Genomic DNA, 24,332 nt, shown 5'->3' on the forward strand with positions numbered 1-24,332 from the left:
ACTAGTTTGGGTTGGAAGGGACCTTTAAAGGTCATCTAGTCCAACCCTCCCACAATGAGCAAGGACATCTTCAACCAGATGAGGTTGCTCAGAGCCCCATCCAACCTGACCTTGAATGTTTTAGGAAGGTGTTTTAGGATTTGGTTTTCTTTCTCGTTACCCTACCCTGATTTGATTGGTAATAAATTAATTTCCCCTAGTCGAGTCTGTTTTACCTTTGATGGTAACTGGTGAGTGATGTCTCTTTGTCCTGTCTTGACTCATAAGCCTTTCATTATATTTCTTTCCCCTGTCTAGCTAAGGAGAGGTGTGATAGAATGGCTTGGTGGGCACCTGGTGTCCAGTCAGAGCCAACCCACTACAAATGTAAATTCTCAGCTGTAGTGTGTGAACCTAAAATAAATATGGTACTCCTTTAAAATAGTTTTGAGGGAAGTGTTTGTTTCATGTTTGACTCAGTAGTGTTTCCTAAGAAAAAAAAGTACTTTAATGATTGGGAGAGGGGGGCCTGTGATTCAACAGCTTAAGAGGAAGCTTTTTGTTTAAAATTTTTTTGTGCTTTACTAACTGTAAATATAATCTAAATTATAACTGTTACCTGTGGTAAGTATTTGCAGTGTCTAGAGACTCTAGTAAAAATCTTGTTGGTGTTATGAATGGTTTGGTTTTTTTGTGGGTTTTTATTTTTTTTTCAATCTGTGTATTAGACAGGTGGGATGGATGTGAACTGCTAATCTGCTAAGAAGTACAAGCTGTAGTTCGTATGTCCAATATCAGACTGATTTAGTTGCATATGTGAAATATTACATATACAACTGAAACTCTCATGAATATGACTTGCTGCATATCTCAGATAAAATTACTTTGTGTGTCCAGAGTAGCAATTTGTTCAGGTTTTCTAGGTGTATGGCAGCCTGGGCATTTGGATTGCTGGAAATTGGATAGATAACTGGTTTGGTTCTGGCTAGGATGGAGTTAATTTTCACCTGAGCTGGGAGGAGAACTGGAGCTGGTGGCCCCTGTGGCTGGGGCACACAGCTGGGATAGTTTACTAATTAGCCAACAGTTGGGCTAAGTTTACCCAAATTAGCCAAAGGGCTCTTCCATCTCTGTGACATCATGCTCAGTGTGTAGGTGAGGAGGGTGCTGAAAGGAGTCTCCTGTGACTTGGAAGGAAACTGGGCATCAGCATTTGCTGTGAGCTACTGTACTAGATTTGTTTTCCATCTGCTTTGTTTTCTTCTTTTATTTCTCTTAAATTATTTTTGTTTCATCTCAACGCATGAGTTTTGCTGCCTTTTATTTACCAATTCTCCTCTTCCTTCCACTGAAGGGTGGGGGGAGTGAGTGAGAGAATGTGTAGCTTGGCCCTGAGTGGGGCTAAACTATGACACTGCCTGAGTAGCTGGGCGCTGAATTAATGAGAAATAGTTTATTGTTCCTGTGAGTGATATTGGCAGACTTGAAAATTTTGTATGGGGATGACGTAGAAGAACAAGGTCAAGGGTTACAGTGTCTGGTTCACTTGGTTACAAGGGTTACAGAGTGTATAAGCTGAGTCATGTGTGTGTAACTGATATAAAGGGCACATGATGACATAGAGAATTACCCTGTCATATATGCTTTTTCTTGTATTTGCTCTTATCCAGCTTTCCATGAAAATTATTCCCTTTTTCATGTTAATCCTCTGAAAGGGACAAGGCTTTAATCCATGTTTGCTGTGCAAAAATTTATGGTACCCCTGTCATTTTAAGTTTTCAGTATTTGAAGGGAAGAGAATGAGAGGTATGGATGAAAGAAAATGATGCTTGTATTTCCTTTTTTCCCCTCAGCCTGTGAAAACATTTAATTCTTAGTGTCGCTTACATGTCCAAAACTGGATTATTTTTTATTTCCATTTTGTTTCAAAATCATAGAATCATAGAATGGTTTGGGTTGGAAGTGACCTTCAAAGGTCATCTAGTCCAACCCCCCTGCAAGGAGCAGGGACATCTCCAACCAGATCAGGTTGCTCAGAGCCTCATCCAACCTTGAATGTTTCCAGGGACGGGGCTTCCACCACCTCTCTGGGCAACCTGTTACAGTGCCTCACCATCGTCACTGTAAAAGAAAAATTTCTTCCTTATATCTGGTCTAAATCTACCTCCCTCTATCTTAAAACCGTTAGCCCATGTCCTATCACAACAGGCCCTGATAAAAAGTTTCTCCTGATCTTTCTAGAAGCCCCCTTTAGCTACTGGAAGGCTGCTATAAGGTCTCCCTGGAGTGTCCTCTTCTCCAGGCTGAACAGCCCCAACTCTCCCAGCCTGTCCTCATAGGAGAGGTGCTCCAGCCCTCTGATCATCTTCTTGGCTCTCCTGTGGACCCTCTCCAACTGGTCCATGTCCTTCTTATGTTGGGGGCTCCAGAGCTGGATGCAGCAGGGTCTCACCAGAGTGGAATAGAGGGGCAGAATCACCTCCCTTGTACTGCTGGCCACTTCTGTTTTATAGGAAAGCAGATTCTTCCCCTCTGAAGCAGATGCTATTTCAACAATCAGATCACCTTGAAAAATATTTACATGTTACAGCATCTAAATGATTTGTCTTAAAATCACTTGTTCTGTTTTATTTGCTCTGTGTAATAGTATTTTGGGTTTGGTTAATGTACTTTTTTCTTTAAATTTTTCTTGATAGAAGACCAAATATTTCTTGGTAAATAGTCTGTCCCTTGCAGAAAATGGGGACTTGTTTGCCTATAAAGCCCTAAATGTGATGCTCTTAACGACTGTTTCAGGGTGGATAGTGGGGAATCGTGATTTGTAACACTAGGAGATCTTTTAGGTAACAGTTTGAGCCTTGAAGATATGGATTTAAGACTTAAGTTTGATTATTCTGTAGGGACCTAGAGAACATAAGGGGAATATATGTTGATGTAACCAGAGAATATGTGCTGTTGTAATCCATCCTGAGGATCCTCACAAAGTTACTGAGATGTGATGGGGTCTTTTAGCAGATTCAGAAGGATCTCTGCATGTCAAAAGTTAGCGTTAGTTTGTGAGTTGCCTGATGGCAAACTACTCTCCTGAACTTCAAATAGCGCCAAACTTACTTGTGAAGTAAGATTTCCTTATCTTGTCTATTTTTTATCTTCATTATGGTCTCCGAAGGACTTCTGCTGCTGTAGAACTGAAATGTATGTTTGTGCCATTTAAAAGGTAGCCTTGATTTGCAGGTCTTGCCCCAGTGCAAGTGAGGCAGGGGAAAGGAAGAAGACTAGGAGCTCCATTAAGAACTTAGGTATTTGGGTCTTGAGGTATAATCTATGCTACAGCTCTAAACACGAGATCATAGCATGATATGTTTGGTTGCGGGTATGTTCAGAATATGTATGTAACTGTTGGTTGTGAGAGCGGTTAGGATTAAATCTTTCTGGTAGTTCAGGCTGTCATCTTTGAAGTTAATAGCTAATACTTTCTTACAGAGAACGTTACTGTTCCTAAATCAAAACAGAACATGATCCTTGGTGTTCAGCTGTTTGGTATTTAAAAAAAAATGGGTAAATAAACCAGTACTAATTTGGGAGTGGGGGAGAGGAAGGAAAGAGAAAAATGTACCTGGAAATTAGTTCTAGAATTCAATTTTTTTTTTAAGGCATTAGTTAAAAATGTGATTACATTGTGCTTTAAAAACTCAGACAGTCAGCAGAAAACATTCTTGTATGACTTCTAAAAGGAAAAACAAGTGGTTACAGCCATTTCTTATCAATTTGTTCCTTGTTTATTCTTCCTACCACAGCATTTTCAGACTTTATTAAGTGTCAAAGGTCAAGCTCAGTTTGGCATGAAATCCAAGTGCATGTGTTTTTTCTGTTAATGATTGACTTCAGCCTTCCTTTAAAGGTTCCTGAAGGCTTAATATTTATAATCTCTACCAGCATATTTTGCCTAACAGTGCACTCTCTACTTCTGAGCTTTTGTTTTAGCTTTTACTAATGTAAGCAACTTTACTAATATAAGTAACTTGTGCTTTATAGTTAAAAAGAAAGTCATGATCAGTTTCCCATGATACTTGCTTTGGATTCACCATCAGGATCTCTTTTGTTGATTTGTTACAGGGAGAACCAACAAGCAAAAAAGGCCCCAAAACTGTGCCTAAGCTTGTGTTATTATACAGAGTGTAAATTGGATGCTAGTTAAGTAATCAGCTAGTTGCAGTGATATGGGTTGTTTTGTCAGTGCATGAATACCCATTTTTCTGACTTTTCTGTTTTTCTACTGCTTATGCTCATAAGGACTTGATCTCAGTAGAGGTTCTGATCTTGTGTTGCCATTACTTATAGAGGCAGAGCGTGAAGCTAGCCTAGTCCTATATTTGTAAATGACAAGCTTGGGGAGGGTCACTGTATTAAGGATACACATCAATTTCTTCAGGCACTTGGTCTTTCCTCTCTGTCAGACATCATGTCAGAGAACACTTACAGTGTATAAAGCTTTGGAAGAAATCATTGTATGTTCTGACTTGATATAATGTTTGGTTTTGTTTCGTGCTCCTACTATATGAGCTTATTTTGCTAATTTTACAACACATTGGCAAGTTTATGCTTCTTTCCACCTTGTTGCATCAAGATCAAAATGGCACATACAAACCTGAAGTAGCATTTTGGTCACAAGGCATGTGTACTGAAGAGATGCTATGCATAAGCACAGGAAAGCTTACAGCTATTTGTAAAATCTGAGTTCAGTCTTTTCATTCAGAATGAACTAATTCAGACTGATAGTGACTTAATGTCTGCTGAAAACAGAGGTTTTGCTTTCATGCTTGTGATATAGATACAGAATGTCTGTTCAAAGATATCTTTACTGGGATCCAGCAGGCCATATACAGTTTTTGATTTCTGACTCATTGTAACTAGCAGTATCTTTCAGCAATAAGATTATTCAATAAAAGACTTATTCCTCAGGGAGAAGGAAAAAAGAGTAGGGGGAAAAACAATGTATTCCTGTCAGACTTCCACTAGTCCCTGGTTCATAAACCTTTGTGTATTGGCCATGATGTCTTTGAGTATGTTGTGGAAATCCTTTTTTTTTTATTATTTTTTTTTATTTTATTTTTTTTTATTTTAAGATGCTTTATAGACAATTCTTATTTTTAAAGTCTATTCAAGATAGCTTTGGTGTCCAAAAGAGATGGTATTTCTTTGTGCTAAGTTCTCTTTGGCCAAGATATTTTAGAATTTTCATTTAAATTGGGATTTAATTTTGTGGTGTGTGTGGGTTGTCTTTTTTTTTTTTTTTTTTTTTTTTTTGATAGTATTGCTTTAAGGGAGAGCCTAGCTCAGACATCTGTGAACTATACACTTGAAAGTAAGCAAACTGAAAGCTGTGGTAATGCAACCTGAGTTCAGAATATAGAATACTTCCTGTGGCAGCATTATGTCATAAATTTATTTTTAGTCCTTGAACACATACTTTATCTAATGGAATCAGCAGATCTCTCTTGAATAGAACAAGCAGTGAACTTCTTTGACAGTAGGAACTCTGAATGTGTCAATACATGCATTTCAACATCCGCTTTTCTTTTCTACTGACATACTGTTCTGTGACCTGTGGATTGCTCAGGAATGGGAATAGCTATGTGGAAATGCAGTTTCTCTCCCTTTTGCACCCACAACTGATGGAATTCCTTGGAATTCATGAGAAGCTACTGAGCAGTCTCTGAAACAATTTTGACAGGCATATGTAAGCAAGGCATTTGACATTGTTTTTTGGGTAGTAATAGGTTGTATAAAAATAGGATTGGTAGTTTCCAGGAAGCTGACCTACAGAGGCTCTCTATGGACATGAGAGGATATTCTGATACTTGCTGGTTCTGTTGCTCACTTAATATCTGTTGAATAATTCTCTCTTTTGGAAATTACTATATTTTCCTTGGAGAAACAAAAATAAATAATGAATAAAAGAGGGTATATCTGAACTGCCTTTGGTAAAGGTGTGCTTCTGGGTGCAGACAACCAGAATAAAACATAGTTGATGGAAAAAGGGCATCAGTAGGAGGGAGATACAGTAGGTTAAAGCAATGAAGCTTATATCTGTAATGAAATCAATCATGGAATGGATTTAATGAGAGCTACTTGTAAGGGTTTATTTGGCTTAGAATTCAAGAATACCTTCAAGTCCTTTTCATTTCCTAAGAGGAAAAAAAAAGTTCTAATCTTATGCCTCAGCTCTACTTTTTTTTTTTCTTACCTGAACGAATTTTTATGTCTTTAAGATTCACAAACAAGGGATTGGTAGTTGACCTAATATTGCCAAACTATATATATATATTTTTTTTTCTGAAGAACTGCTAACGTTTAACATGATCTTCAGAATCCAGTTTTTCAAGAAGCAGAGGTTTAGAACAGTATTCTTCCATAAATTTGCATCTTAGAATAACTTTAGTTGGAAGAGACTCTGGTTATCTGGTCCGACACCTCTCACTTAAAGCAGGGCCAAGTTAAAAAATACATTGAACTTCTGAGTTAGATCAGGTTGTTCACGGTCTTGCTGAGTCAAGTTTTCGACATCTCCAACGATGGAAGTGCCACAGCTTTTCTGGACCACGTTCTGGTTTTTGGCTACCTTCATGGTGAAAAATTATTTCATAACATTTAATAGGAATATCCTTTATTGCAGTTTCAGTTGTTTTTTGTCCAGTCAGTGTGCGCCACTGAAAATAGACTAGCTCTATATTTTGTAATAATCATCCATTAGATATCTGGAGGCACTAATTAGATTCCTTTCGAGCTGCTGATCTTCTCATTTGCAGGCTGAACAAATTCAATCTTTGTAGCCTTTTCTCATATGTGAGGAAAGTTTAGCAGAGATGGTTAGTTCATATTTCTTACAGCAGAGGAATTAAAGTATGAGCAGGTTCAAAACAAAGGGGAGTACATTTTTGTGTGTGTGGTGCTGCTGCCTGAGCATGTTCTGTAACTGATTACAATAAAATGCAGTGAAGACAAAGTAATATTGATGGAGCTAAATGTTCTTGAAGAATGGTTAGATGCAATGTTCTGCTTAGGAGGTTTCTAAGCTCATTGCTGGATGTTGGGAGGACAAACGAGGGGAAAAGTACTGCAGGATGCTAGTAGCTTTTCACATGGTCTTTTTCTAAGTATTTTATGGTGGTCAGAAATGGGATATTGGGCTAAATCAGTCTTTGATTTAAACAGTATAGCAATTCTTTTGTTCTTAAAAATAAATGCCATGTAAATGTCATTATGCAGGCAAGGAGTTATTAGTACTAGCTGGAGATGAGCAAATTATCTCCAGAAATAACTTTGAACAACCACTTCCATTTCTTACAAAACAGGATCTCTCAAATTTCTGAGCTGTACTCATAACAAATCTTATGGAAGCCAGTCTTCTGCTTTCCTGAAGAGAATATCCTTGTATGTAAATGGCCATAATAGAAGTGGAGGTCTTTCGCACAGCCCATAGTTGAGTTATGGAGTAGTTTGCTGTAAGACGTTGCAGTGTAAGTGTTCCAGGACAGTACACGGAGGAGAAGTCAACAGAATATTGATAAATACACTGGAAAAAGTAATGACCAAATTTGTTTAGTAGGGGGAAAAAAAAAAATTTAGCTTAGGAAGTCCCTCGGTTGTTAATGGTTTGAGGCTGAGAGAACATACAGGCTCCCTTATTCTTGCATAAATCATAATTTAATGGAAGCATGAAGGTTTTCATATTGTAAATATTGTCAAGTATTTTAATAAAACACAAGGAAGGTCCTCCTAAATATCATTACAGTTTTCAGAAGTTACTAAGTGTTATTATTTAAGCAGTTATATTAACTCTGCATTATGATTTTACTGTAATAGGCTACTTCTGCGTAAACCTTTTCAGTTTGAGACTGAAACATTTAAAAATATCTGCCATTCACATAACTTCTCCTATATTGTTTATTTTACACGATCATTTAAAAATAACTTATTTCTTAGAAATTTGCTTTGTAGACTACTTTTCACAAAACAACAAGACTTCCACATGCTTTGTGGAAGTATGAGAACTGTTACTTCCGTCTTATAAATCAAGAAATCGACTCTGAAGCAATTTGTTTCTGATTCTGTATTTTCTGTTCATTATGAGTTAATGCAAGAGTTTCTCATTATCCAGCATCATTAGTGCTTGTATTTAAAAAGTATTAGGAGTGTAGTATGGCCTGTACTGGTTACATAACGAGATGGTGAGAGAACTGATTTTTAGGAAGAATGTTTGACAGTGAGCAGAGGTACTGCTTTATGGGATGGTTGGCCAGTCTATTTTGTGAGTGCTTAAAAGCAGTGTAGCTGTAGGTCTTTGCATATGAAAATCTGTTAGGTTAAATGTAGAAAGTTTACTCTCACTTTCCACAGTCTGTGGTTCCATCTTAGCATGTGCCAAACAGACTGTTCTGCAAGCTATCCAGTGAACTGTAATTATACTGCTGTCTTGGTCTGCTGCATGAGCTACGCAAACACACATATCTGATTTTTTTTTTTTTTTTTTAATGTGGGGAAACAAAGTATTTTTTAGTTGATTTTGAATCCTCAATTTAAATATTCTTCTCTTCACTTGCCTCATATGACTTGTCTTCCAGACAGTAGCTTTTTGTTCCCTACCTCAACTAGAAAATTCTCTGGGGAAGATATTAAAAAAATTTGACGTTCGTTAAAGAATGAAGGGTGTTATTACTGTGTTAAGCCAACCACTTGAAAGACTCTTGTGAGGATAAAAGTGATAAGATTTTTACTGTAATGCATAGAAAAATTTTGATTGTAGAGAAGAATGCTATGGATGAGAAGCCTTTATTTAAATTTATGCATAATAAAGCTTTCCAATGTGTTATGGTATTAATGCTTTATTCTGTTGTCTCAAGTCTTAGTGCTTGAGTCTAAAGAATGAACTAAAACATTTAATGGCTTTGTTCATAGTTTGGTAGAGAAATGTGTGTTTATGTAATCTAGCTGTGACAATGGGAATGATCTTGTAAATGCTCAGATACTATATTTATTAATGAAGACAAAAGACACTATTAAAAATATGGCTGACTTTCAAAAGTAAAATGGCAGCATATTTGTGTAGTAGGTGTGGTATAGTCTCATAGTTGAACAGAGAAATAAAGAAATAGAACATATACTCAGATTATAGCTGAACTGCATACGTTTGTAGTGAACTGATAAGAAGAGAACATACAGACTTTTCATTTTGGAACAATATTATACTCTTTGTAATATGTTGTTTCAGTGGCATAGGAACAGACTTTTCAGTACAGATGCTACCAATAGGCTCTCTGGTCTGGTATTTTTATCTTAAGGATAACTCTGTTACATCTTCTAGGGAAGCTCGGGAATTTGTTATTCTGCAATTACAGGTTTTGAGGAACTAATTCTTAACTTCCAGTGCCTTAAGGAAGGCTTAAGTCCTTAAAGTAGGATTACCTTTTCTTTTATGGCAGTCAAAATGTTTTGTGTATGAATATGAATGCGGTAATATGTAGCAATTAGGTGCTCTGTTAACACCTGAATTAGCAGCTCTGGAATATTGCCAGCTTGTGGCCAGGAAAGCAGCCAATAACCTGGAGGAGAAAATTTTTAATTAATATGTAATAACTGCTCTAGAGAGCTCTCATTATCCTTGCAAGCTGCATTTGTAATTTTTCATATTACTTATTTGGGATAGTTGTAATTTCTATTTAAAAATTTTCGGAAGACAATTCATTGTACCTTTTTCATACTGAGTGAAAAACTATAAGAATGTTTGAAAACTTATGTGAGCAAAGCAAAAAAAAATACTTGGATCTATTGAATACATTTTTATATCTATCAATTTCTTCATAGTATCAACATATTGCAAGAATTATTTGCCTTAAGGAAATTAATGATTTAAACATGCTGTTCTGTTTATATCTTAATTTTGGTGCTAGATTTCTTCACAGAGGATGAATTTTATTGAACTATGCATGCATTTGAAGTTAAACTTTAAGAATGTTCTTTTCATTTCATAAAGCTGTTCAAGAGATGTTGTTGGCATGTCTCATATGAAGTTACATTTCTGTAGGACTCAAGAGCCTTGTATTAACTTCAAGTTGTAAGTTAGTTTCCTTTAGGTAGATAAGTGATAAAGCACAGGCTCCCACTTCTGCAGTTAATCACAGTGTTGTTCTGAAATGCCTCAGATAAGGCCATTGTCCTTTCTCTTAACTGTCTGTTGCATTGAAAATCAGTGGGAATCTTTCTTCTCCTTCAGGCTTTGTCTGTCATTGTTGTAGCAAGGAGAGAATCAAGTTATAAGAAAGGCCTATTTCTTTCATTAGTACCTGGAAACATCAAGAGACAAAGTCCACATGTTGTTAAATGAGTGCAATTTGAACTGGATGTTTTAACTTCAGGCTTTTATATAATAAATATTTTATTAGCTTATAGAGCTAATAAAAGTAAACTAAACTATTTTATCACACTAAGGAGAGTGCTACTTGAATTATGGCCTGTGCTAACTGGAAATTGGGACTGCTGGACTCTATTTGTGGTTCTGATGAAATTTAGTCTGACTTTATGCAGGCTACTTAAATTCTATTTCAGTTGCCCAGTTTCTTTACCTGTTTGTCTCCATGACTGCATGTACCAGTACAGGTGAGATTGGATTCCTGTAACCAGTCATCTCTGGGCTTGTCTAGTGCCACAGTTGCCTTTGTGTCTTCTCATATCTAGGCAGGAAGGCTGGCAGGAGGTTCAGCCATTCCTTGGTACCTTCATACCACTGTGAATCTGATGACAGTAAGTCTGGTTATTCCCACTTCTCAAGTTTTAGCTGCTTTTTCTCTTGGTGGCAGGTGGCACAGGTGCTCTGTGATTCTTAGTGCTGCCCTGCAGGACATGCAGAGGTGCTGGGGACTGTTGATGGTGGTGGAGCTACCATTTATTTGGGGGGCCATGGACATTCTACCTCCTAGTGTTTGCAGTTTGCTCTGGGTAGCAGAACTGCAGGGTCTCTAGATAGCTCACTCTGGAAAAGAGAAGTAAAGAAATGGAGTCTTGCAGAAGCTGGACTTCTTAGAAGCTTTGCAATTGGCTGATCTCTAGGCTGCGTGAGAGCATTTGCTGCCTCTGACTTCTGCTTACAAACTAGTTGGTACACTTGGCAACATCAGGAGTTGTCTGGGCTATAACATGGGAGAGGTCTAAGTTATCTCTTGCCACATCCAAGGTGTATTTGAGCCTTCCTTGACTGCAGAGGAAGAGAAAGGACAGACCTTTCACGAATTTAGTCTTTGCCTTTCAATCAGTGTCATGGGGACCTTGTTCTTCCTAGTCCTTCCTTCTCTCCCTTCATACAGCTCATGTTTCTGCTGCAGAGGTGCAAGTCTGCAAGGGCTGTCTTGTCTGGGTTAGTCATGCCTAGGAAATGGAGTGAATACCTATAAAAGTACCTCACTCTTCTTCAAATTTTGCCTTTAAGTAATGTAAAGTAAATGCCATTAAGTAATAACTTCTGTACCTATTTGCATTCCTTGAGATGTTAAAGGCTAAATTAGCTGATGATGTAAATTGCTCAGGCTTTTAATTTTTACCACGCTAGGTAAATATTTTAAAATGTATTTAAATATTTCTTAAATAGTTACCCAATTATTTGACTTCTATCTATGATTTTGTTACTGAACTAAAATAAATACTAGCTGAAATCTCTTGGTTTTCTAAAATGCTGGTTTTTTTTTTTCTATTCTGCAGCATGGGTGAGCTCTCTTTCTATGGGAATGGTCTTCTTCTGTTCTCCAATAGTCAGCATATTCACAGACCTGTTTGGTTGTCGAAAAGTAGCTGTTATTGGAGCTGCAGTAGGATTTGTTGGACTCCTTTCAAGTTCTTTTGTAAGGTAAGAAAATTATTTTCTTTATATTTTAATTATTTTATCAATTTTTATGTGGTCCAATCAACAAAATATGAAGGAGTAAGCAGTGCTACTTAATATTATCTGTTAGAGTAGAAACCTTGTTCTATTTGTTTTCATTTTTGTCTTACAAACTAAGACTTGTGGAACCTCCAAGTAGTACTTTCAACTTCAAAAGTAATTTTATAAAAATATATTATAACCTCATAACAGCACTCTTTATTTAACAGGAACTACTATGTATAAATGTATCAACAGCAAGGCTAATGCTGTAAGATCAACAGTATTGTGAAAATGCATCTACAAATTTACAGGAACAGAAGACAAATAGTTATATCTTAGGTACTCAGACTAGTGTTTATATTTCTTGTTGGAATAACTTACATTTGTGGGAAAAAGAAAGCTTTGTTTTCTTGTTATTTGAGCAAGTTTCTGATTTACATGTTATTTTTTGGTTAATCCAAGTGCAAATATTTTGCTTAATTCATTTTATTAAAGCAAGGAAACAAAAAAAAACCCCACTTTCCGATATGTTTTAAGAGGCTTGTTACCACTTGTGAGGTAAAAGCTGAAAGAATGCATCTTGGAAAAGTCTTTCTTCCTTCTTGCTTCCCATTATTGTGTAAGGCGATGAATACAGAAAGATTCTTGTTGTTATTATAAATTAAACCTCTTGATTAAGGAAAGATATTTTCTTTCTTAGAATAAAATGCTGTCATCTTTTTGTTTCCCTGATATCCAATGTAACAAGGGTGCAGAAGAAGGAAAAGGAAGTTCTTTTGTAAAAGTTGTAAAAATATTCTTAGAATCATAGAATAGTTTGGGTTGGAAGGGACCTTTAAGGGTCATCTAGTCCAACCCCCCTGCAAGGAGCAGGGACACCTCCAACCAGATGAGGTTGCTCAGAGCCCTGTCCAAGCTGGCCTTGAACGTTTCCAGGGATGGGGCATCCACCACCTCTCTGGGTGTAAATCAAAACAATATTATTGTCGGGAGACCCACCCACACCCCCCCCCACACACCCACCCCCACCCCGTCAGCAATGGCTGAACTTATCTTTGGCTAATTCACCCTGACAATGACTTTAAAAACTTTGATTTAGTCTATTTGGTGTAATTACACTTAAATGCAGTTTTGCTTTTTTTATCTGTTCAGTGAATTCTATGAAATTTTCAGTGGAAAAAAAATAGAGTAATTGCTGAATTAAGCTGACAGTGTATTTCAACTATAAGTACATACCAACTCTTAACTCAGTTCTGTAAATGTGTTTACTCATTGAAAAAAATCTTTCATATCATGGGTGAATGTGAGCATACAGTGTTGTACACAACACTAATGATTTTTTTCTTTTTTTTTCTTTTCACATAGCACCATTGAACCTCTATATTTCACCTATGGAATCTTATTTGCCTGCGGCTGCTCATTTGCATACCAGCCATCCTTGGTCATTCTTGGGCACTATTTCAAGAAGCGCCTTGGACTAGTGAATGGCATCGTCACTGCAGGCAGCAGCTTGTTCACTGTGTCACTGCCCTTCCTTTTAAGAGTTTTGATTGATTCTGTTGGCCTGTACAACACCTTGCGAGTCCTGTGCATCCTTATGTTTGTTCTGTTCCTGGCTGGCTTTACATACAAACCCCTCATTTCCAATGCCAAAGACAAGGAGGGAAGAAAGAAAGGAAAGTTCAGATTTCCTCCTGGTAAAAAGATTTGCAACTTCTCAGTTTTCAAAGTTCTCAGTTACCGAATCTGGGCTTTTGGGATCCCAGCTGCCCTTTTTGGATACTTTGTGCCTTATGTTCACTTGGTAAGTGCATGTTTCTTCCTACGTATGATGTATTTAAAACTGCAGCTGTATCCCTTTGTGTTATGGACAAAGAAAATGATTGGTGATAAGAAACAGTATAATTGCAAGTTGTGTTGGAGAAACACAGAATTAATTTTGATGTTGTCTGTGATTAAATACATTCCAGGGCTCTAATCAGAACTATTAGTTTAGCCACTTAAAATTTTAGTTCCTTGTTCTCAATCTAAAGTTTAAAACACTTTAACCATGAAGAGAGACATTTGAATAGTGTTCTGTACTATTCCAAAGAGAATTCTTTATTTTGGTACTCAGCTGCATACATTGCCAATAACACTTGTGCATTTCAGAGGAATAATGGAAGAAGTAAATAACAGAAAATAGGTAAAACTTCTAATTTCTGTTCCTTTAAATTGAGGTATGTTTGTTACAAAGTGCATTTTTAGAATATATTTTATTGACCATTTTCCAGGTTTATTAAAAGCAAAATACTTGAATTTTTCTCTCTCTCAAACTTCAGCTTTGTGGTTTACCACTATAGCACTAATATAACTGATCTTGTTATCCAGTGCTTCTAGTTACTAGTTCATGTGTGTTTTTACTGCTGTCTACAGTAACTGATACAGCTTTAGCTTCTGATGCTGGGAAAGCTGTCAATCAGTGGTTCCTTATACATATACTACAGTTAATTTGTCTCCCTAGCAGAACTTTTCTTTACAGTACACTGTTAATCTAGAAATTTTGATGCAACTGGGAGATGCATTATGTGAAATGTAGCTGGCTGGCATTCATTGCACTGCTTATGTAAATAGTGCAATTATTTTTGAACAGCTTCCTGGTGGTGCTCTCTAAATTGAAGTGGTGCAAATTAAAAGGCTTAAAAGGGAAAGGGGGGCGGGCGGAACAAACCCACAGCCTGCAATGGGATGCTCTATTTGGACCATTACACATCCCCATATTCAAGGGTATTTTATAAAGAGCATGGACTACTAGAACAAGTACCCGCTATGAAAACAGAAAGATCACGTTAATGTTTGTTACTCATCTGTGACAGAACAGTAAGATTCATGATAATAAATGTCTTGAATCCTATTAAAAAATTTCAATTCCTTAAAAGCCCTTGGGTTTTTATGCAATGTAGCAAGTGGTGTCATTGCCTTCTGGTAATACATTGGTTAGATTAGTGATTCTGCATCAGATATTTATTTTAAAAATTACCTTAGAGTGGGGCTGGTTTGTTTGTGAGCAGCTGTAAACTGACTTTTATTCATGGCTAGTTTTTGTTACTTAGTTTTTAATTGTATAGGTCTTATTCTGTAACACTTAAAATTAGACTATTTCAAATAATATTAGGAAAAACATTTTTACAATGAGAGTGGTGGAACACTAACAAGTTGCCCAGAGAGGTGGTGGATGCCCCATTCCTGGAAACATTCCAGGCCAGGTTGGACAGGGCTCTGAGCAACCTGATCTGTTTGGAGATGTCCCTGCTCCTTGCAGGGGGGTTGGACTAGATGATCTTTGAATGTCCTTTCCAACCCTAACCATTCTATGATTCTATGACTGTACAATCGGATGAGTAGGTTGTTGTGAGATCTTAACGCTATTTCCACGTAAGTTTTGTAGAAATGTTTTGAAAGAGAACAGTGGTCAGAGGAGTAGAAGGGAAGCGGTGTAGATAAAGCTATTGGATAGGTCATACATGATCATTCACGCATGCAGAGAACCAAAGAGTAAGGCTATACATGCAGTCGCACAGAACCTCTAAAATACATTTATTTAACAAAAAGCTTGTATCTTTTTTACAAAGATGATTGTATGAATGCTTCTTGTTTCTAGATTGAACTAAAGCTAGTCAACTTAAAATGGGATTTGTCCTTTACATCTCTTCTATATTATACATTTTTTTTTCTTAGTGTGCTTTCACTCCTGTTGAGTCCTTTCCTCTCCCCCCTATATCAGATTGGCCCAAATTCTGATTGCAAAATATAGCTCCAGTACATTAAGACAACTTGATCAAGGCTGTGTCTAATATAATGTTTGATAACACTGTAAAACTATTCTAAAGTACAGGTTAGAATCCAATATTTAAAAGATTACCTCAAAATTATAGTAAGATATTTCAATTCCAGCACTTTTTTTTTTTTTTTCCTGAGTTTCAGAGGAACCATGAAGCTTAACTATTTATAACATAAAATCTTCAATGGTAGTCAGTTTGCTTTGTATGCCACTTTTGAGAGAGGAAGCTTCACCACCTCTTAGGAACTTTTCACTTCTAAGTTTTATTCTCAGAACCCCCTCCTGAAACCCACAAGTTTTTGCTTTAATTTACTTGTCTTTATATATTCCATTTTACTGTATAATTCTCTGGTCCTTCTGTAAACCAGAGGGGAAAAACTTCTTAATGTACAGTAAGCTCCCGCTACTTTTAAATAAAACCATTCTAAACAAGAAGCCTAGCTTTCATTCTTGGCTTTGCAGGTAGCATTATTAAATGGAAAATAGCTTGATTTTTTTTTTCCTTTACTCTTTTAAAACATCTGATTATGATTCAGGTTTCTATTGAAAGTACCTAAACTGAATTTTGGATATACACAAAAAAATCCATGGAGGATTGGGGTACTACTTAACTTGTACTGTGTACCTAGGAATCTTGACCATACTCTGAAATATTTAAAGCCTAAACCAAACTTTGATCACTGAGTACGATAGGGATAGTAAGAAACAATAAGAATTGGAATAAAATTTCATATGTTTATTTAGACTGATAAGAAACTAAGTAGGTACCATCAATGTCAGATTTCTGTTTGCTTATGTATATGGTCTGTTAAGTACTATGTAAATGCTTGCTAATCTTTCAGAAAGCTTGAAATACAAATAGTTTAATAAAATAATCCCTAGCTTTACTGATGTTGAAGTGGAAAATTAAAACTCAGATTTCATAAATAGCAGTATTTCAACTTCCAGAACATAGGAGGTTTTTTTTCTAAACTTCAGTCTTGGATAAGTGAGCAGGATGAAAAAAGTTTAATACCTGCCGCTCATATATTTAAGATTATTTTATAATTATATTGTATGTGATTACCAAGGATGGATATATCCTCAGTAGCAGAAATCTTTGTGACAGAAAGCAGGAGTTTGAATCGCTGGGTTGGAGGATGTAGTTGTTGGACTAATAATAAACTTGCTGTTTGGGGCTTAAAGAATGAAGTGTTCTCGCAGCTAAACCTACCATTTCTGTGGCTACTTCCACATAAATCTAAACTCATTCAAGAATTCAGGTCTGCTTTTAAAACTAAGCAAACACTCATCCCTCTAAATAAAATTTCATAATTCCCAAAAGAGGGGAAAATATTTCAAAGTGAAAGGGATATTTATTTTTATTAAAGTGTGAATAAGTGAAGAACCATTGCATTAATTGCTGGTGGGCAACAATGTATGTTGGGGGAGACTATTTAAAACCTTGGAAAGTCTCTGTGGATCTGTATTTGAGAAAATTTAATAGATCAGTGTTTATGAAGGAGCAGCATGGATTCTGCCCTTCAACACAGATACTTAACTCCAGTAGACAGCTCTCGACTTTTTTATCCTAGTTTTGTCTGCTTTTGATAAAAACATCTTTATGTACTTCCAGTAGTATATAACAGTATGTAATTCCAGATAAGTCAAAAGCTATAAGAGAACAAACTTTTAACTTTAGTGGTGTGTCTACCAAATCAGAGATTACTTTCCTCAGCTTTTGAAAAGGAAAGTTACTGTTGTTACATTGTTTACTGCATTTTAAAAATTGTAGCAATACTGTAAAAGGGATATGATACTTGGATAAGTGACAGCTTTTGTTATGCTAAAACTCTTGACATTTTCCCACTGTTAAAGATGGCTGACAACAGCCAGACTGGTAGAATGGGATGCTGGTTGCAAGTGCCCTAAGGAAAAAACACTTATACATGGAGCCTTACGCCCACAACTATTCACTTCACCCTCAGACCTGGTTTCTGTACTTTATCAAGTCCCATTTTTCCCACCTGGAAAGGCAGTTTCTGCCAGTGTTGGGTGCTCTTGACCATGTGATGAGACACAAGTGCCACAGGCTTTACTGTTTAGGGTTGCTGTGTGTCACCCCTTGGGTTCATGGTAACTGAAGGTTGCAGGCTTGGTGTGCTCCTGTTACTGCACACCAGCTGCTATCCACTGGCTTGGCACAGCAGAGGAGCCCCTGAAGTCCCAGGCAGGGTCTCTGAGTACTTCTGAGGCCTGGCCCAATTTCAGTGTTGTTTCTCTTGTGTTTTCTGAAGCATATTGGAAAGGAGAATGCATGTTGTGAAACTTGTAGTCAGAAAGAAAAGCTCATTTTGGGCTTTGGAATAATAGAATTAGCTAGGTCTTTGCAATTTTAACCAGCTGCACCATATTTGCTAGATAGAATAAAAGCTGTTAAAACCAGAGAAAATAACCTGGTAATGCACTAGGCTATAACTAAAATTAAACAAATCAACAAATTAATTATATGGCATGCTACACAGGATTCATAATCAAAGAGCTGTCAAGAATTACCAGTCCCTGACTGGTAGATACCAGCTGCATTCAAAATAGGCATCATAGGCAGGGGAGAACCAAAAAGGGAGAGCTTTTCTTATCCCAGTTTAATTCATGTCAAATGCCATTAGCAGGTCTTCCATTCCATGTGATTTTTTTGGGGAATTGGGTTGGGAGAAATACTATAAATAGGTTTTGACTTAATTTTATTATATACTTTTAGCATTAATTCAGAGCGAATAGCAAACCGGTAATTCATAGGATTACTAAACCAAATGGTTGTTATTCCTCTCAACTTTAAATCCAGTCTAAACTGCAGTGACTGAGAGTATTTTCTTTTGATGTCTCCAAAATAGGCAAACAGCCAAATAAAAACCTAGTTTAGTCCATTCAGGTTTAAATTGTAAGTCCACAACATGAATCTGTCAGATTAATGCAAAACACTCTTTCCAATTTGTTTTTAATGAGGACGATCTCACAAGGGAATGATTAAGTACATTTGAATGTTTGAAGAAAGTATACCTAGTCTCTGTGCTTCTCCTTGTCCTGTGCTTGTTTGCTAATAAACAGGGATTTTCCTGTGTTTTTCAGGAATCACAGTCTAATGTTAAGTGTTTACTGCTATTCTCTCTTACCCTTTAAAAAAGGATCATACATCCTTAATTCTTATGAGCTTGTTAGATCAATTCTGTTAAAATTTGATATAAGGTCACATGTTAAGTAGTTCGAAAGTTACGTTGTTGCTTTTTGTGCTTTATTTAGCAAAGTGAAAAGAAATACAGCTCAAAATGGATGTTGTCACTGCTTAGGCTTTTCTAAGCAGTGACTAAGGTCACTTAAGGGTCAATATGAGTTTAAGACTATATAAATTATTACACACTTACAAAAAAGTGGCCTAGTGTGTTGTTGAATATTGATATAGCAATATTCAGCCACTGTGAGGAATACTGGTAGGACTGAGAATATAATCTTAATACTTTCTGTGCAATGTTTCAGTCCTGTAGTAATTTGTCTTGGGATATTTACAGTGTCTCCATTAATTCAGTTTCAAACAAAGACATGGTTTGGCTTAGTGGTTACTTCTATTAAATACCCCTTGCTAATGATAGGTCCTGTCTTATTTATAGTGTTTGACACCTTGCAGGATGAAAACCTGAATTGAACAACTTAATAGTTGAATAAAATAGTGCAAGTATGTATTATATGTGTTACTTAAAAAATCAAACAAACAAAACTGAATGATAGACAAGTTTACCTTTCTAAATCTAAATCTCTTTTTATAAAGAAAATACATACTCTTAAATAATGGCCACATCTATTTGAAAAATAGGCTTATTTTTTAAATATGTTTATAGGCTTGTATACAAAGCTACCCATTAATTGATAAGCAATGTGAAAGTTACCGTAACACTGACTGTACCCTTCAAACTTCAGAATAGCTCAGGAAAAAGATATTTCAATATCTCTCATCCTGGTTTGCTACTTATTTCTTGATTTACTGTGTAAATCTGACTTTTCCTTGTGATGCTTATCCACACTTGGATATCCACGGTGGGTACATACTTGCATATGTCAAGATTTTCGGTTAGCAGTAGCTATGTGGAAAGCATGTGTTCTGTGTCTGCATGCTTCATGTTTAAGATATGAAAAACGGGTGTGTGTCTAGCCATTTCTTCCAGCAACTTCCTTGGGAGAATCTGTCTTGGGAGACAGATTTTAATACTGGATTTATTCTCATCCATAGATAGTGAAGATTCAGTGTCTCCTTGCTTTTCTGAATCTGCACATGCCAGGAATAGGTTTGGCTGGACCTCCAAGGAACAGAGAAGTGAGACTACAGACTTAATAGGTAGATACTGCCTCAGATTCTAGAAACTGCCACTGAGAAACAAAGCATCATTTTGGACTCTAAGATTTTAATCAATTGCATTGGAAAAGAAAATGCATCTCAGAATGAAAAGTAGAGAGGCATCCAAGCAGCTGGACAGCTAAAAGGTATTCCAAAAAGATATAGCAGCCATAGGACCATTGTTAGATACTCTGAGGCTCTGTTGACATTTTACTTGAAAATATGAGATTCGCTGGCTGTGCTGGTAAACTGTTTTTTCAGATTCTTGGGGAAACTTTGTAACAATGAAGTGAAGATTTAGCCTCTAGATAAGCCTGACTGCCAGCAACAGACACTGTATATCTGTTTTTTAATTGTGAATAAAAATATATGATAGTGTATCTGTTCTCTGAGGTGCTGTGCTTTGCTGTGTGAAAACTAGGAATACGCTATCCCTGGAAGAATTCAGAGGAGATTCCTTGCTCCCCACAGTATTATATGTTGCATGAAGGTAATCAATTTAGCCACGTCCTCTTCTTATAGACCTTTGGAATGAGTGGGAAGAAGTGCCAGTGATCCCCTGGTCTGCTCAGTCAACAAACAGATTGAGTGCCTTGCTGTGCTATCCTTTGGAGACCACTTGGCCCATTTTGAGCATTTGAGTCAGCATTATCCAGCACGCCATGTTGGACTCTTTCATCTGGATAATCCTTTCAGTTCAGTTTGTTTCCTATTGGTTACCTCACATGGTCTTTTAGCTGTCCTTCCAATGATATCTTTTACAATAGGGAATTCATCACTTTCATCTCCAAAAAATAATAGGTTTGGGGAAACCTGTTCATCTGCAAACTGCAGTTAAATGTAATTGAGAGACTGGTTCTTACGTCTTTCAGAATTCAACATTTCCATTACGTTACCACGTGTGATGTTCCTTAGCTTGTGTAGGTCAAAACCATTAATGATACCAGAGCCCCTGTCATTTGAATTATTGACAGCTTTGAGGATTTTAACCCAGGTCTTGGAGGCAGCTGACTAATACAGACAGATCTTCTCTAAGAAAATATTTAATGGTAAAATATTTAGAGACCCGATCAAAGAACTCAATAGGGTTTTTAAAGCCTTGGAAGTCAGACCTTTTCCCTTGACATAGTTAAGGTTATGGTGGCCTCTTTGTTTTCCACATTTGCAAGGGCATACTTCTCTTGCAGTAAGTTCTAGAGCATGTTCAGTCTTGCAGATCAAAATACAACAGTGAAAATGTACATTGTGCCACATGCCAGGCTACATCTGTGATGATGTACGGTCTGTTGAAGGTTGGCTTGTTCCACAGGCAGGTATTTTACATATGCTTTTGCCCTCTTGAAATTCTAGAGAAGAGTTCAGTGTGTGTTTGTGAGGGATCTCCTTCTGATATCCAGGGCAACTAGTTCACTGAAGGAAGCTCATTGGTTTTGGTGACAGATACAGTGCCCTCAAAACGTAAACTGTCTTTCAGAACTCATGAATCTGTTCTCTAGATAATTTCTGGGTTTAAAAAGATAGCTATGGATGATATTGCAGTTTTGTTTTTTTTGTTGTCGGAGGAAAAGGTCATGGTCCTTCTGCTGTATAGGCAAGCTTTAAAGCAATATATTTCAGATACATCTCATCAGAAGAGATGATGGGCACTTAAAGGCTAAATCATTTAGGCCATCAGCTTCTCAGATGGAAGCTGAACTGCATTCAAGATCTTCATCTGAACAAGACACATTCCTGGAAAGGCCATGGAGATGGTTGGAATTTCTGTAAAGTACCTGCTAGTCACAATAACTTTTTAATGCATGTAAACAAACTCATTTTCTAGGCTGCATTGCAAAAGCAGATAGCTCAGATAAATATTAGTTGACTTTGAAGTTGCTGGGTCTAGGGCTGTGCCCACGTAGTCTGTCCTTGGACAAAAAGATAGTGCTGTCTACTGGTCTGTACTTCCTATATTTTGCTGGAACATCCATTTTGTTCTGCTCTTTAGCTAAGAAAAGTCTGGGGTTTTTTTTCTGTTTTGTTTTAGAAACAATATAGTGAACAGGAGGACTTGCTGATACAATGTGGATTTTTGTTGCCAGATGTCATGTCCTCCCTTTCCCCTCTGTAGTGCAAGATTGCCCTCATGTCATTTAAATATTCTACGACTGTTTTATCACCTTGGACGGCCTTCTTAAATTGAACCAGGATGACTTGTCCTTCAGCTCTGTTCTTTACTAGACAGTTATTTTGGCTTGTCTCTACCCATTTCTTACTCTATATCAGTGATGTGCCTTGTTTTTCTTAGTAAGAGGTCAGATTCTGCTGTGCAAATTCAATGTTTGAACCTTTGTCCCCTACAACGTGTGCCAATAAAAACTGCCTTCCTGTGCAATCAACTTGGAGAAGTAAAGAGCCAAACTCTCATGAGATCCTCTGTACCCACAGTTTTTCTAGGAACTTACTTGAAATTCTTGCTATGTACTTTGAAAACTGTATTCACTTCCATATACTCAGTTTCTGAAGGGCCTTATTTATTCAGGACAAAACAGTCTCTCTATTCTGCCAATTCAGAAAAAGTCATTTTCCACATGTAAACTGCACCCTCCCCTGGCGAAAGCTTTGGGTCATTAAGAAGAAATATACTGGAAAATATGAAGGGTATAGAAATCACCCAAGATTCTCCAAGCAGATCTGAACTGCCATACTGGGACAAGCTCTAGGATGAATGTCACTGCAGTAGCTGACATTCTGCCTAACAAGACCCTAGTCATCATCCATAATATTGCTTACAAATTTCTGTAACTCTTCAAGCTCTGCCTACTGATGTTGTCTTCCCTAAATATTGTCAGGTGTGACATCTCTAGATTGACTCCTCATTTGAAAATACAGTGTTTCAGTTGCTTTCCTTGCAAGAGTGGTTATCTTCACATAGACAGTGGCAGTTGCTTTGTGTTCTCTGCAGTGGGATGTGCATCTGCTCAAGGAGCAATGGTGGAAAGGAGTTACATACCTTGCAATAAATGAGGCTCTTCTGGTTGTGCACTCTGTGTGCATAGTCCTAATCCTGTACCTCTCTCCTCCCTTTAAGTCCTATGCCCCTGGATTCCACAGTGGAGACAAACAGAAGCATACATATAAATGACATATTTTATGTCTGAGTGCAAAGTGTGATGAAAATATTATGTATACTGTATGGACTCTAATAATGAAAAATCTCTATTTGAACATATAAAATACATGCATGTTCACAGTAAAGTACATACACCTAGCACATCTTGAAGAAATTAAGTTTTTGTAAGGTAAGTACCGCCTCTATTTTGTGAACTGCTTGTATTATGTCATAAACTTGCTACTTTTACAATATTGCATAAACTAATGCTTAATATCTAGTTGGTATGTCTGGATTTTTTTTTTATTCAAACTGGAAAAAAAATTGGCCTCCATCACCACATTCAGCTACATTTATGGGCTGCTGTTCAAGAAATCTGTTCATTTCTTCAGATCTCCTACATCAGTCATTTGTCTACTACATCTTTCATTTCCCAAAATCTGATGTTAGTCTGTTTTGTAATGATAGGATAGTGTCTTTTAAATATGTCTAGAGCTAGCAGATAACTGTGTGTCAAACAGATATTTCCCTATACTGCAGATAATCTAAAAAAGATAATACTGTAGGTATAGCTGTCAATTTTAGCACTGTTACCTTTCTCATCCACTTAATCTACCATGTTTCTGTCTCCAATGGAAGACTAACAAGGCACTGGTTTTGTAAAGGTTCAATGTAATTACTAAGCAGATATCTCCAAGACCCCAAATCTTCAGTGGCTTCCCATGCTTTACTTGCTTTTCTAATCTTTGCATTTATCTCCCTTCAGATCTCAACATCTGCTGCAGTTTGACTGCCCAGGTTAGTGAAACTTTCCCCCTTTATCCGCTTCTGTTATTATCTTGTGCAACCATTTCTTTCCCGGTATTCCTCAATGTTGATCTGGCAATATTTATTCCTGGCTAGATTGTCTGCTTCTGACACTGGGAGGGGTGAGGTGGGAAAAAAAATAAATTATTTCCTACTTTATACTTGTAATTGTTATGAAAGCACATTTAAACTGTTTTCTAAATAAATACTGGAGAAGAATAAAAATTATCAATACAGAAAGAATAGAAACTGGAAAGAATAAACCAAAAGTTTTCAGGTTTCTTAGCAGTAAAGGTAAATGAAAGCTTACAAAAAATATTTTAGGTAGCAGGAATACTCAGGTACAAGCAATAAG

General features: G+C 36.9%; 1 protein-coding gene across 1 annotated transcript in view; it reads left to right on the forward strand.

Annotated features, from left to right (window-relative positions):
- Positions 1-24,332, forward strand: part of SLC16A10 (solute carrier family 16 member 10) — a 67,703-nt gene that overhangs the window by 27,860 nt on the left and 15,511 nt on the right. The window contains exons 2-3 of the mRNA XM_086745901.1: positions 11,731-11,875; positions 13,259-13,697. Of these exons, the coding sequence (XP_086602027.1) occupies positions 11,731-11,875; positions 13,259-13,697 (584 nt within the window). The remainder of the gene's footprint in view (positions 1-11,730; positions 11,876-13,258; positions 13,698-24,332) is intronic.

The sequence above is a fragment of the Chlamydotis macqueenii genome, chromosome 3, assembly GCF_036417535.1.
Source record: "Chlamydotis macqueenii isolate bChlMac1 chromosome 3, bChlMac1.mat, whole genome shotgun sequence".
In the NCBI taxonomy this organism is placed as follows: domain Eukaryota; kingdom Metazoa; phylum Chordata; class Aves; order Otidiformes; family Otididae; genus Chlamydotis; species Chlamydotis macqueenii.